Below are 15,674 nucleotides of genomic sequence, written 5' to 3'. Positions count from 1 at the left end.
GAAATGTGGAGGAGCTGACTATAGACATGAGGGGCTGCAGTTGCCAAACATGTTTAGAATAGTTTTTCCTGTGTGTTCATAAGGGATGGGCTGGCACGTTGGCAGCTCAGTAACACATCATTTTCTTTGGTGGCAATCTGGGCATTCATAATAACACATGGCATTTTATTAAGAAGCACCACCGCACCTGAGACAGGTCTGTAAGTCTTACTGTCTCCATTTTACAGATGCGAAGATGGAGTCACGGATGGGTGAAGTGACATGCACAAGGCTATGCTGGGAATCTGTTTGAGCCATGATCACAATATAGATGCTTTTAATCCTGTGCTTGGGCCATGGGATCAGGATCTCCCTCAGCATAAAGTGTTAATGTTCTCACATCACAGCAGGCAGCAATGTTGGGTATGGTGATGGTGATACCCTGAAGTTTTAATAGCTTTTTAACTCCTTCATGGCTCTTTGCATGATCACCACTGACATTGAAGGGCTAATTCCTTATCTGATTGAAATTAACTGAGAAGAACTGAGTGGAATAACTTAATGTTTCAAGAGAAGGTTTTCTTTCTGGTAGCAGTACCAGAATTATCTTCTTGAGTCATGTGCGGATGGCTCAGCATAGCTGAGGGGTTATGCATATTCTTATTCCAACCTTCTGTTGTCCTGGGGGATTTTCATCACCTGCCTTTGGGCTATTAAATATCCTGTGTTTACACTTAGCTGCTGCACTGCAATCCCTCCCTTTAAAAGTGCACCCTCTTCTCATTTTGCTTCCTATGTGACAGGTTGGCAGAGGGTGCTTCGGGTCATGTGATTCCTATCAAACCAGTCTGTGGCCAGCTGAGCAACCCACCTGTAACGGCATCTAATGAAGATCCTTTTTGTCTTTCAGTCTCGTGGGACAACCTTGGGCTCCGCAGGCCGCTTTCGCTGCCCATCCTGTCGCCATGAAGTGGTGCTGGACAGGCACGGTGTCTATGGCCTGCAGAGGAATCTACTAGTGGAGAACATCATTGATATTTACAAACAGGAGTCAGCGAGGTATCCCAACACATTGTGTGTGTGTGTGTGTGTTAGAGAGAGAGAGAGCGAGCGAGAGAACATCAGTACAGCCTGCAGACTCTGTAACGTGTCTCCTTGCAAAATATTCTTCAGCCATTAGAGGTCTCTGTGTACTGTCTAGAGTTCCAGACAGGCTCCACTCCCTGGTAAAGAAAAGAATCAAAGCTAACAACATCAACCTGTGTGGAAGCCTGGTTGTGTCTATAGTTGTCACTGTTTTCTTTAATCAATGTCTTCTGCGTAAGAGCGTTGATTCCATAGATTACGACAGACTCGACTGCCTCTGTGTAAACGAGATGGCAACTCCAGATCAAACCTGCTCACTTTATAAGTCAAAAAAAGAGTTTTTCTAACCGTTAACTCACTGTGGGATCTGAGAGAAAAACTGGGGTCTTTCCTTTTCATGCGTCATCACCTTGTACTAAAGGTCTTACAGGCCAAACTGCTTTCTATAGTACCTTTGCCTCCGGGGCGTTTGCACGTCTGCAAGTAGAACTTAGCAAACGAGTCTGTTGATGACCCACAAGCGGGAACAGAACCCTGCTTCCCCGCTCTCAGCTGGGTTGGCTCTGCAGGGCTAACAGAAGTAAAAAAGGGGGGAAGCTTCCTTACTAAAGTCAGCAGAGCTGGGGTGCCCCGTTGATGTACGTACGCAGCGTGAGAGACAGTCCCTGCCCCAAAGAGCTTACAGCATAAGTAGACAAGACAGACCAAGGGGGTGAGGGGCACAGAGTGGGAAGTGACTGGCTCTCAGTTGGGGACCGGGAGCAGAACCCAGATCTCCTGACCTCCTCCCATCCACTGGATGCTGCCTCCCCTTGCTCGTTTCCTGTTCCTGCTGATTTTGGTAGGATGGAAATGAGGTGAGCCTCTGTGGTGCTAACACCAGTGCAGAACTCCTAGCAGAGGGCACTGCTCACCTAGCGCTGCAGCTGGTTGGTTTCCATTGCTCCGGAGGAGGGGTGGGCAAACTTTTTGACCCGAGGGCCACATCGGGGTGTGAAACTGTATGGAGGGCCGGGTAGGGAAGGCTGTGCCTCCCCAAACAGCCTGGCCCCTGCCCCCATCTGCCCCCTCTCACTTCCCGCTCCCTGACTGCCACCCTCTGAACCCCCAACCCATCCAACCCCTCCTGCTCCTTGTTCATTGACCACCCCCACCATTAACCACCCCCCGGGACCCACCCCCTATCCAATCCCCCCTGTTCCCCATCCCCTGCCCCCCTGAACCTCTGCCCCATCCAACCCCCCCGTTCCCTGTCCCCTGACTGCCCCCTGGGACCCCCTGCCCCATATCCAACCCCCCAGCCCCGGTCCCCTTACCATGCCGCTCAGAGCAGCATGTCTGGAGCCACACCTCCCAACGGAGCCTGCCGCGCTGCCCTGCAGGAGCACGCAGCCCTGCCGCCCAGAGCGCTGCCCACGCGGCGGCATGGCTGCGGAGGAGTGGGGACAGCAGGGGAGGGGCCGGGGGCTGGCTTCCCCGGCCAGGAGCTCAAGGGCCAGGCAGGACGGTCCCATGGGCTGGATGTGGCCCGTGGGCCGTACTTTGCCCACCTCTGCCCTGGAGCCTGGGTCTCAGTACTGACTTCTCAGCATCTACCCTATTGGGCTTCAGGCCTTGGCACTGGTAGGAGGAAGAAAAAATAAAACCCCATCTGGACTTTCCGCCTTTCCGCCTCTCTCTCATATGCCGTCTCCCCCCATTTAGCTCCAGACCTCTGTTAAAGACAGAACACCCAAGCTGCGAAGAGCATGAGGAAGAAAAGATCAACATCTATTGCATGACGTGTGGGGTGCCCACCTGCTCCCTCTGCAAGGTCTTCGGGGAGCACAAGGAGTGTGAAGTAGCTCCCCTGTCGGACATCTACATGAAACAGAAGGTTGGCCTCTCCCTGGCATTTGCTCACAGGGGTGCCTGGTACCTGGATCATTGCTACCATGGTGGAGGGGAGAGCGTTGGGCCGCTCGTTCTTACAGAGCGCAGACTTTTGTCCACTCCAGGCTCTGCTGCAAGGGTCCTAGACAAAATGAAGATTTAAAATTATGCCTATATACAAGCAGTTCTCCCACTGCATCCAGTGTAGGTCCTGCCCACTAGAGAAGACCATTCAGAAGCTTCAGGTGCTGAGTTCAGTGTTACTGTTCATTCACCCCACTAGTATATAGGGACCATGCAGAACATGCAACAAGATAGACCAGAGGTTCATTGGGGTGTGGGGGAGGTAGGGAGATGGTGCACACAGTATGCCAGCACTGTCCACCTAAGGATCTCAAAGACTTTTATGCTCATTAATTAAGGCTCACAACACCCCTGTCAGGCACATGTTATCTCCTCCTAACAGATGGAGAAGCTGACGTATGGAGGTAAGACCATGACTTCCTCAAAGTCACACTGGGATCAGGATGCTGTGGGTCTCCTGATTCCAGTCCTACACTCTAACTTGCACTTGGTGAGAGAAATTCAAAGCCAGACTGTGTGTTTTTGGGGGGGACAGTGCTGTCAGCAGATGTACAGAGACTTAGATGGGTCTTGGGGTGGGGTGGGAAGATACTGATGTCTTATTTATCCAGCACCCCCTGGAAGAGGTGCTCGGGAACACTACACACATGGTGACAGCATGAAGCCATTCTCTCTTGTCTTTGAAAATGTGACGCTTGCCTTCCACCACAGCAGGCACCTGTGCTGGGAACCAGGGTGGTAGTGAACGAGGGAATGGGCTGTCACAGCGGCGGGCTCTTTGGAGCTTGGACCATCTTCTCCTGGTGTCTTGTGTGTTGCTGGCCATGTTCTCGGTGCTGAATGGTAAATGATCTGAGCGCTCTCTCTCTTTCCCACAGTCTGCGCTGACAGATGGGATTGGAGCCCTTGTGGCCACCAATGACAGAATCCAGGTCTTCATCGATAACTTGCAAGGCACATGCAAGAACATCGAGGTACTGCATGCAGGTCCTCAGGATCCTGTTTGGGGAGAAGGAGGGGGAACCCCATAAAACAGCTCTGAGCTCAGAGAGGGGAAGCTCGTTAGGCCCAGATAGTTTGGAGGCTCCTGCTGTTGGCACAGATGCATTTTTCCTTTAGTTTGCTGCATTTGAAGACGACCTGGAAAGCCAAAGTCCCGGTCTGCTCTGCATGGACACTCCATGTCAGGAATTTGCTGTTATGTCCTAATAGTTTTTTCTTTGCACTGTGATACAATGAGTGATGTTTCTCTAGCTGGCTTTTGTGGGGCTGCATTTCAGCGGCCAAGTGCCTAAGATATCGTTCTAAGGTACCTTCCATCTGAGGCTGTCAAAGGGCTCTACTGGCAATAATGAATTAAGCCTCCCAACCTCCCCGTGAGGTAGAGAAGTTCATTATCCCCTTTTGCAGTTGGGGAGGCTGCGAAGAGTGGGGATGTATCTTGATCACACAGTGGTGGATCTGGGATTAGAACCACGGAGTCCTGACTCCCACAGCTAAGCTTCTCAGGAATTTTTTGTCAAAATGACCTGTAGTTTCAGCAAAGTCAAAGGTCTTCGCTGTTTTTCGTGTTTGCTCAATATTTTTAATTTTCCATTGGGATAAAGGATATGAAATACTTCATTTTGCTTTCAGTCAACCCAGCTTGAAATATTTTGGTTTGGTGAGCTGACCTGAAACATTTCATTTTGAGTCAGTCCGACATTAGACTGTATTTGCCTATAGAACTGTGGCGTCTCATGCGAGATGTAGTTTGGGTGTTTTATGTTCCCATTCTCTCATATGGGGCAGGCTCCTTAGCTGGACTGCATCTCCCATGATGCATGTTGATCTCAGCTGACTGAGCAGCATAGTGCATTATGGGAGTCACTTGACTGTGGCACAGGAAATGAACTCCAGAAATGATGTTTCAAAACTGGCATTTTTGGGAAGGTTTCATTGGGTGAATTTTTTTTGAGATGTCAACTTCATCCCAACTAAAGCCAATGTCAAACTATCAGAATTTCCCACGGGATGGAAATTCCAATTTTCACTTCACTCTACCCAGATCTTTGCTTTAATTATGAAATCATGCTTCGTCCTCTATAGCTTTGGGGGGCGTTGGAATCCTTTTTTTTTTTTTTGAAATGCTCAATACAAATTTCAGCTCTAGTATTACTAATGAAAAAGTATATTCAGCCCAGGCCCCTCACCTCATGAATCAACTGTCGAAACCGATGTCCAAGCCAAGCCAATTGAGCTGGTGACTGTGCTCTTTGCATCCTTCGAGCAGGACAACGGCAAGGCCCAGAAGCAGGCTCTGTGTGAGAAGTTTGACCGCATGTATGCCATCTTGGAGGAGAGGAGGAAGATCATGCTGCAGAGGATCACCTATGAACAGGAGGAGAAGACCCAGCACCTGAAGTCCCTCACCAGGTCGTACAGTGAACACACCGAGTCATCCTCCAAGCTGGTGGATGCAGCGTTGCAGTCCATGGAGGAGCTGCAGATGGACGTCTTTGTGCAGGTAACGTAGCAGGAGGCTGAGTGGCCGTGGTCCCCTTGTTCAATCTTGGGTCTCCTGTTGCCACGGAGAACCGGCATGCTTTGTTTCCCAGAGCCAAGAGATGAACAGGGTAGGGGGAAGTCATGAGTAGGACAAGACTGGCTTTAAAATACAAGCAATCATTGCTTTTCAAGGTGGGCTTGCAACTCAGTGCCATGGGAATGGAGTCATGTCTTCCTTTCCCACCACCACCTTGATAGCTTGGAGTCACCCTCTTGCTTGAGATCCTTCAAGTCCAGGAAGGTGTGGCTCTGGAATAAGGAGTTGGCACCACTTTTAAGGCAGAGGAAACTAGGCTCTTGAGCAGACAGCTTCTGTAGGGAAAACCCTAAGAACAGCCAGGCTCGAGGAGAGCACTTGGGCTGGGCTTTGTGCTTGTTTGTTGTTGTTTGCATTCACAATTAAGCCAAACCCTAAATGTGGTGTATGGGATTTATACACAGTGTGAATCCTTTATAAGGCGCAGGATGGGCAGGGATGGTGCCCCTAGACTCTGTTTGTCAGAAGCTGGGAATGGGCGACAGGGGATGGATCATTTGATGATTCCCTGTTCTGTTCATTCCCTCTGGGACACCTGGCATTGGCCACTGTAGGTAGACAGGATACTGGGCTAGATGGACCTTTGGTCTGATCCAGTGTGACTGTTCTTATGTGGGAACTCCATCTGTTCTGTGTGTGTGTGTGTGTCTCACACACACACACACACACACACACACACACACACAAATGTTCACACACTCGCCAAGTTTTTACCTTGATTTTAGTTCTATTCCCATAATCTCACCTTTCTTCTCTTTTCCTTTTCTGGCTACTCAGAATTCCAAAGTTCTCATACAGAAGTAAGTAGAACTCCCTATTTTTATGTTCACATTCTGACCCCAATTTCTCTGAGGGACTGGATCATCTGGGATCGTATCTTCATTTCCTTTCCCAGAATTTCCGAGGTGACCCAGAGCTGTGAAGTGGAGGCGCTGGAGTCTGGTTATGACAATATGGAGCACTATGCTGTGGATTTCAATGCCGAGGAGCGGGTGCTGTATCAGTTGGACTTCATTAAAGGTGAGAGGAAATGATCCGGGCTGGTCAGAAATGGGAGCCTTGGAGAGGAGGGTTTGCTGGTCTGTCTGTATGCTCACAATGCTCCGTTCACCGTGATATCGGGGGCTACTTCAACCAGTGTAAAAACTTCCCGCCTTTTCTTGATTCTAATGTCACTTGTGTCCCAGTTCTGCCACCTTGTCCATTTCACTGGTCGCTGATTTCAGTGGGACTATGTGTACTCCTGAATATCAGCAAGGGTGTCAGAATCCAGCCGTTGTCCTGTCTTTGTCGGGGAGGAGCCGAGAGCCTTTTTCCTTGCATTGGACGTTTGTCCCTGTTACACCTACCAGAGGCCTGTTGGCTGCTCCTCTGAAAGCCGCCTCCTTGGGGTTCTCCACTCTGTGTCCTGGGATGGACGCATTGGAGGTGCAGTGCTGTGTTCGTTGGGTGCATTTCTCATGAACGAGTGAAGGAAAGAGACAGGGAGGCAGGGAGGGAGACAGCTGGTGAGCAAAGAGAATGAGAGATGCGGTGTAGGATGCCACAGAACCAGCACCTCATGGTACCTTTGTGCTGTGTTCAGTTGGGGAACCTTTTCCTCCTAAAGGGAAGCACCCAGGGTTGAATCCAAAGCCCACTGAAGTCAGTGGAGAGGTTCCTATTCACCCCAATGGGCTTTGGATCCGGGTTCCAGTCTCTATTCCATTCTGGGTACAGGAATCCAGCTCGGCTCCTTCCCCGTCAGCAGAATCCCCATTTGAGTTGTTCTTCCCCAGAATCCATTCACGCTGGGGAGGGACTGCTGGGTATTTTCAGTAATTCTCCTATTTCCCTGTAAATGGATAGACCAAGGGGTTCCCCTGCTCTGAGACGTCCTCAGCTGACAGTTCAGCTGACGGCCGGCCCCTATGAAATCTAGGGGTCTGTGCCCATCTGGACTAGGTGCTGTCTGCATCCCTTTCACACTGCCAGGGCTCTGTATTATCCTTGTAAAAAGAAGAACAGGAGGACTTGTGGCACCTTAGAGACTAACAAATTTATTAGAGCATAAGCTTTCGTGGACTACAGCCCACTTCTTCGGATGCATACAGTGGGCTGTAGTCCACGAAAGCTTATGCTCTAATAAATTTGTTAGTCTCTAAGGTGCCACAAGTCCTCCTGTTCTTCTTTTTGCGGATACAGACTAACACGGCTGCTACTCTGAAACCTTTTATTATCCTTGTAGTTGATGAGTCTGAAGAAGGGGCAGAGGAAGGAGAGGAAGACGCGGTGTGGGGGGATGCTGAAGGTGCAGCAGCAGAGTCTGTGGCAGAAGGGCAAGTGGCCAACAGTGAGGGCAGAGAGGAGCCCCTGAACGTCCCTGCGGATGGAAAGGAAGAGGAGGCCGAAGGAAAAGCCCTGATGTTAAAGGAGGCTGAGAGTGAAACTGCTGGGGAAGCTGATGCCGTGGCCAAACTACCAGGTTCATCTCAAGCTGCGGAGTCGGATGTCCCAGCTGGCAAAGAGGGAGCGGAGAGAGAGCCGGGCACTGCCCAGCAGGTAATGGCTTCAGGACTCTCCTGATCACTACAACAGGGATGCGGAAGGACCCGGGACACACACGTGCTGTGGTAGGATTGTCCTCTCAACAGCCAGGGACACACTCATGCGTGACATACAAGTGAGGCGTGTATGCATAGCCAAGCGTGTGTGACGTGTCAGTGTGCACATGTGTAATATAATCCCCGTTAGGGTGGTCTAGGCCAATGGCCCTCATCTTCTCCAGACCAGAACCCGCCTCTCCCCCCATTGAGCAACCTGGTGGTTGTGACTGTCCTGAGACCTGTTTGCACCCCCCCAACTTAACCACCCCATCCTACGCTATCCTGAAAGTGCTTCACAGAGGAGCTGCAGAGCTGAGGGGAGTGGAGGAGCTCAGGATTCATGAAATCCTGCCCCCAGCCCACCCTTGTTCCAGTGATAGATGGTGTCATTAAAGACCCTGGACCCTGAAGCAGCACCCTTCTGACCCATTGTCAGAGATGTTTGAGAAGGAAAAATCCTGGTCAGGTCATTCGGCCCATCTCCCCCACGTCTTGACAAGGTTTCTAGAAGGCATCTGGTATAAATTCCTTCCCCACCCGAGCATTTCCCTTACAGCTTTTCTCGCCGCCTCCCTTTCCCCCTCCCTGGTGTTTGCTTTTTAGAAGGATGCAGCTGGTTCAGATGGGGCTACTGTATCATGCATCATGGGAGACTCTCGGGGGTCCGGGGCAGAAGCTGCCGTGTCTAGCAACGCCTTGCCAATGATCGCCCCAAATCTTGCCCTCCAAAATAATCCCACGGGAAATGCCCTTGACACCCCAGCTGAATCCGCAGCCCAGGGCAGGGGAGCTACTGAGACAGAAGAAGCCACTTGCTTTGTCCCAGCCGAGACATTCAGCACCTCGGACAGCTCAGCCGAGAACAAGAAGGAGGTTGACCCAAGCGACTGCGGTGCCAGTCCCGCCAAAGGCAGCACGGAGGGGGGACTAGCTGTGGCATCTGTCTGCAACCAGGTCAGTGAGATCCTCAGTTTGAGGCTATCTGTTGTCACTCCGGCTGGGTGTCCATTGATTGCACATTAGTGTGGGTGCGTTAGCAATACATTGTGTGGCACTGGGAAGTGATCCAGGAAACCTTCCAGCTGAGAAGTGGGTATATTCACCCAGGAAAGCTTATGCTCCAATACATCTGTTAGTCTATAAGGTGCCACAGGACTCTTGGTCGCTTTTTACAGATCCAGACTAACATGGCTACCCCTCTGATACTTCCAGAGTTTTACACCCAGAGAGAGAATGAAATGGAACTGGGAACAAGTTTTCATCCACGTGTTTTTTTTCTTAATGGGAAAAAAATGCAGATTTGGCACCAAGGAAACATTTGTGTCAGTTTCACCTCAATTGTTGTGGCTGGAATTCCCCCCGCCCCGAAATAATCCAAATAATCCACATTTGATTTGAGCATTTTCAAAATGAAATGTTTCCATGGTTTTGGTCTGAAATAAGCAACAGAGGGTCCTGTGGCACCTTTAAGACTAACAGAAGTATTGGGAGCATAAGCTTTCATGGGTAAGAACCTTGCATCTGAAGAAGTGAGGTTCTTACCCACGAAAGCTTATGCTCCCAATACTTCTGTTAGTCTTAAAGGTGCCACAGGACCCTCTGTTGCTTTTTACAGATTCAGACTAACACGGCTACCCCTCGGATACTTGGTCTGAAATGACATTTTTTGTTTAGAAATGTCTTTTAATGTTATTAAAGGAACAATACCAAAAGGTTTGTCAAGAAGCCTGAAACTGAAATGAAACATTTCATTTTGGGTTGAAGAAAAACATTTAGTTTGGCCTGATATGATCTTTTTATGGACTTTTTGATTCACTGAAAATTCACTGGACATTTTTTCTTGAGTTTGACCAGAAATAATCCCTCCCCTCTCCCCAATTTTTGGCATTGTCAGTGAACTGAAAAACCTGTTATTCTCACAGCTCTAAATGTAAGTGCTGGGGGGAGGGGTTCCTCTATTATTCAGGAAATGTTCTGGAATCTTTAATTTCTGGATAGTCACCATGGATGGGTGGGTGGGATCTTCATTCAATGCCTTACCCATGGAAGGCTCTGAGACCAGTTCAGCACCGCCCTACCACTGCACTGCAGCAGCTGTGATGGGTCTGACTCCAAAACCTGGTGTAACTTGTGTCCTTTAGATCCAGAGGAGACAGTACTGCTGGCCAAGCTGCAGCAATAAATCCCTGCAGAAGTGGGAAGGGAAGAGAATGCGAACTGGTGCACGGGAATCGTCCCCCATTGCTGGTCACCTTTTCATATATTAGTCTTCCCTATTTTCATACTGGGCACTTACTTTTGCAGGCAGAGTTCTCCAAATGCCAGAAACAATCCTCTGACTGTTAGAATAATAGAATTATGGAAAAATAGGGCTTGAAGGGACCTCAAGAAGTCACCAAGTCCAGCCCCCTGCACTGAGGCAGGATCAAGTTATCCCTGACAAGTCTCTGTCCAACCTGGTCTTAGAAACCTCCAATGATGGAGGCTTGGAAGCCTATTACAGAGTTTAACTATCCTGATAGTTAGGTAAACTTTCTAAATTTCCCTTGTTGCAGATTAAGCCCATTACTTCTTGTCCTACCATGAGTGGACACTGAGAACAATTGGTCACTGTCCTCTTTCTAACAGCCCTGAACATATTTGGAAGACTGTTATCAGATCTCCCCTCTGCCTTCTTTTCTCAAGATGAAACATCCCCAGATTTTTTAACCTTTCCTTATAGGTCAGGTTTTTTATCATTTGCTAGCTCTCCTCTGGACTCTCTCCAGTTTGTCCATATCTTTCTTAGAGTGGCACCCAGATTTGAACATAGTCCTCCAGCTGAGGCCCCATCAGTGCAGAATAGAGTGGGACAGTCACCTCCCATGTCTTACATACAACATTCTTGTTAATACACCCCAGAATTATATTCACCTTTTTTGCAACTGCGTCACATTGTTGGCTCGTATTCAATTTATGATCCACAAAAGCCCCATATCCTTTTCAGAAGTACTACCACCTAGCCAGGTATTCCCCATTTTGAAATTGGGCATTTGGTTTTTCCTTCCTAAGTGAATTATTTTGCACTTGTCTTTATTGAATTTGATCTTGATGATTTTAAACCAATTCTCTAATTTGTCAAGATCATTTTGAATTCTAATCCTGTCCTCCAAAGTTCTCGAAATGCAACCCCTCCTAGCTTGGTGTTACCGGCAGTTTTTATAAGCATACTCTCCACTCCATTACCCACGTCATTCATTAAAATATTGAATAGTACTGGCCCCAGGACTGGTCCCCCTGGGACCACACTAGGTATGCTCTCCCATTTTGATAGCAACTCATTGATAACTACTCTTTGAGTACAGTCTTTCAATCAGTTATGCACCCACTTAATAGTAATTTAGTCTTGACCACATTTCACTAGTTTGCTTATGTGAATGTCATGTAAGACTATGTCAAAAGCCGTTCTAAAATCAAGATATAGCATGTTTACTGCTTCCCCCTCATCTGCTAGGCCGATAACCCTGTCAAGGAAGGAAATTAGATTGGTTTGGCATGATTTGTTCTTGACAAGTCCATGCTGGGTATTGCTTATAACCCTATTAAAGATTCGTAGCTTCCAAGGCCAGAAGGAACCATTGTGATCATCTTGTCTGATGTCCTGGGTAGCACAGGCCAGAGAACTGCCCCCAAATAATTCCTAGAGCAGATGCTTTTAGAAAAACATCCAGTCTTGATTTTAAAATTGTAATTGATGGAGAATCTACCACGAACCCTGGTAAATTGTTCCAATGGTTAATTACTCTCACCATTAAAAATGTATCATTTATTTTCAATCTGAATTTATCTAGCTTCAATTTCCAGCCATTGGATCGTGTTATACTTTTCTGCTAGATGGAAGAGCCCATTATCAAATATGTGTTCCCCCATAAAGATACTTAGATGTCACCTCTTAACCTTCTCCTTTATTATTATCCGCTAGCTGCATACAAACTGATGGACAGTATCTTTCCAGGTGTTGAAGTTAGGCTGACTGGATTATAATTCTTCAGGTCCTCTTTGTTCCTCTTTTTAAAGATAGGCACTAAGTTTGCCCTTCTCTGGATTTCTGGGACCTGACCTTTCTTCCTCGAGTTCTTGAAGATAATTGCTAATGTTTCCAAGATTGCTTCATCTAGATCCTTAAGTACCCTAGCATGAACTTAATCAAGCCCTGCTGACCTGAATATATCTAACGTATCCAAATATTCTTTAACCTGTTTTTTCTCTGTTTTGGCTTTCATTGCTTCCTCCTTGTTGTTAATATTAATTGTGTTGAGTATCTGGGCACCATTAACCTTTTTAGTAAATACTGAAATAAAATAGGCATTAAAATCCTCAGTCGTCTTGGTGACATCAGTTATTAGCTCTCCTTCCCCTCTAAGTACAGGACCTACACTTTCCTTCATCTTTGTCTTGCTCCTAATGTATTTAAAGAACCTCTGTTCACCTCGGGATGGTTATTACACTTCCAGGTCTTTCTGAAGATCAGCCTTTTCAAAGAGAACCTGTCCAGGATCAGGGAAGCAGCCAGTGGCTCCCTTTTCATCCTTCTCTCAACTGTGAGATACTGGGCCAGATTCTATGTAACTATTCACCGACAGCCATTAAGAACTTGAGGTGCACTCATGTGAAGAGTTAACACCACTGACCACTTCTTTGCCAGCACAGACTGTGCATAAATGGCCCTGTTTTAACAATGAAACTATTCTTCCCATCCCCAGTGGAAATAGCGGGTTTTTGGTATTTCTTACATTTTATTTTACAGCTGGGAAAAAATGTACTTTTAAAAAAAGACCCCAGAATAACTCCCAAGCGTTATCCCTGACTAGCTTCGTGATGATCAAACTTTATTTCCCTTCTAGGCTGGGGAACCTGAACTGCTCTTGCCTGCTCCAACTAAATGTATTTTTAGACTCTCTGTTCCCGTCCTCCTCTTTCTGAAGGATTGTTACGATATAATGATGCTCTGCACTTGTGCAGCGCCTTTCATCTCAAAGGCTCTTGCAGAGATGGGTGCTCGTTTCCCCTTCTGTAATGGAGCTAATGAGGCACTGTGAGGACAGATTCTCAAACAGTGGCCCGTGCATGCATCCGGTAATTGCTCATGCAAATCACTATTTGGATGGATTTGCACCAAGTTACTGAACTTGCACTCACAGATTAAACACCCAACCTGTCTGAAAGTCCATTCCACCCTGAACTATCAACCCGGGGTTGTTTAGATCCCAGCTAAGTGGAAGGGAGCGGAGGGGGCAATATGGATACAGTTGAGAACCACTGTTCAGGGTCATCTCAGTGTCCTAGTGTCTCTAGCTGGTTCTCTAAGAACAGACGGTCAGAGAGAAGCACTCCATCATTCACCCGCTGAGGCCAGAGGTGGGTAGGACACGATGTGGCATAGACACACAATGAGGGTCACCACCAAAATGAATCCGGCCGAAAACTGAAAATGGGGTGAGATTCTTAAAGGCCTCTTTTGATGAGTCTTGAATGCTCAACGAGAGGGGGCTTCACATCTCTACGTGACATGGGGGCTTTGGTGCTGGAATGAATGGGCTGCCTCACAACGAAGGGCAGTTGAGAGGCCTGGGGAATAAGACATATCATGATTGATTGTATTACCCTAGACCAGGACCTCATTGTGGTAAGTGCGGTACAAACCTAGAACAAACAGATTGTCCCAGCACCAAGGAGTTTACAGGATTGACAGGAGTCTATGGACTGGTCCCTGCCTTCCTTGCTTCTATGTTTCCTACAGAGTGGGCACCGCTTGCTGTTTGTTGTACATCCCCATTCCTTTGCCTTCATTCCCATCTGATCACAGCCTTGTGTGTGTGTCTCATTCTCCACCAGGCTGTAGCTTTGTGCCTTTCAGTGCTTGCCTGGGGGATCATCCTGACACACCTTTGGAATTCAGTGGCCGTGTGCCTTCTCCGGGGCTGGGAGTGTGGCGTTTCAAGCCAGGTATAATACCCTGAACCACAGATGGTTCCTGAGCTTCCTCATTCCCTCCCCCTCTGTTAGAGAGCAGGTTAGAGAGTTACAAGGGATGGGATGAGGCGCTTGCCTCTGCTCTCTGGAGCAGCACTGAATATAGGCTCCTTCCTGCTTTTCCAGGACCCCTCTGTGGTGGATGGGAAGAGTGAAGAAACCAGTGAAACTCCATTTGGGAGTAACTTCAATCCTGCTCTGTGATGTCAAGACAAGGTGGGTGCAGAGCTCCTTCTGCTTCCTGGGGTGGGCGATTCCCCACTGCCCCCAAGCCCTTGCCCTCCTTTTTCATGGGAAGAGCCACCCTTGGCTGAGACTGGGCAGGGAGACACTGGGTAATTCGCACTGGTTTCTTACCTCAATAATAGTAATTAATACATTAGCATCCTGATATTCAGAGGCACCGAACACCTACAAATCGGACACAAGTTCTAGGTGCCCAGCACAGCTGAACGTCAGGCTTTTTGTTTCTAATTTGTAGTGAAGTTCTCGGCCTGTTTGGCTAGTCTGAGCTCCTGCACGTCAGAAGGGTCCCTTCTGGCCTCAGCCATCTATGGCGTTTGTGCTCTCCAGCCAGGATGCTTTTGAGGGAAACGTGCCAAAATGTAAAATCCGCATTAAATATGTCATGGGAAAGCCATGTCAAATCCTTCGATATTTCGTGTGTCTGCCTCTGCCATGCAGTGTCTTCCTCCCTGCATTTCAGAGCCCTGGTGTAGCAGGAGTGTCTGGGGAGACTGAAAGGTTGTTAGACGCCCAGTACTGGTGTTCATTTGTTTTTAGCATTAAACTCCATTTCCGTGAAATGTACTCTATGGACATTGATCTTACTGTGTGAATGTCTTTCATTCAGACACTAGAGAAACCAGGTCCGACCTCTAACATGATTGTGTTGGTTTTTCCCAGGCCCACCTTCCACGCTCAATAGCTTAAACCCAACAGAGTTATAGTGTCTTGTTTCCCTGGTGACATTTTCTGATCTGAAATCATACGTCCACCCATCTGGATTTTTGTTTGGAAGAAGAGAAGGCAGCTAGACTGGATCATGGGAGGAAGTGACCCGTGGCACTGTCTACATTTAGAAGAGCAAAGGCCAGCGTGGTCACTTACCAGGAGCCCCAGGGCTGCAGATAATGTGCAAAGAAATGTACATCTAAATAAAACCCAGAGCCGACTCACACTCACTGTCTGCCTGTATCGGTGCCAGTGGCGGTGAACAGGGATTGCCGCAGCTATCTCGATTCTGCACCGTCAGGGAGCAGAAAGTGAAGGACTCCAGGAGTCTGCTGCGGGCGTTTGCTCCTGGCTTTGGGCAGCCCGGGATTGGAGAAATGGGCATGAAGGGAGGAGGGAAGGGAGGCGAGGTTGCCACGCTAGGGTGGCTTTGTGGGCAGCCCCTGGGTTTCAGCAAGGGATACTCCTCTGGCCTCACGTCCGGGATTTTGCCTGAAATCTCAGGTGGGTCGGATGGA

At 48.3% G+C, this 15,674-nt stretch overlaps 1 protein-coding gene across 1 annotated transcript; it reads left to right on the top strand.

The window, feature by feature from the left end:
- Positions 1-848: 848 nt before the first annotated feature.
- Positions 849-15,374, top strand: LOC101933685 (tripartite motif-containing protein 54-like). Its single transcript, XM_065565147.1, has 10 exons — positions 849-1,038; positions 2,770-2,941; positions 3,900-3,995; positions 5,294-5,527; positions 6,383-6,405; positions 6,501-6,625; positions 7,833-8,146; positions 8,794-9,144; positions 14,329-14,418; positions 15,109-15,374. The coding sequence occupies exons 1-9, from the start codon at positions 866-868 to the stop codon at positions 14,404-14,406; spliced, it is 1,566 nt and encodes a 521-aa protein (XP_065421219.1). The 5' UTR covers positions 849-865; the 3' UTR covers positions 14,407-14,418; positions 15,109-15,374.
- The last annotated feature ends 300 nt before the right edge of the window (positions 15,375-15,674 follow it).

This window comes from Chrysemys picta, chromosome 13, assembly GCF_011386835.1.
Source record: "Chrysemys picta bellii isolate R12L10 chromosome 13, ASM1138683v2, whole genome shotgun sequence".
Classification (NCBI taxonomy): Eukaryota; Metazoa; Chordata; order Testudines; family Emydidae; genus Chrysemys; species Chrysemys picta.
Note: the sequence above shows the minus strand (reverse complement) of the source record. Positions and strands in the feature narration are given on the sequence as shown.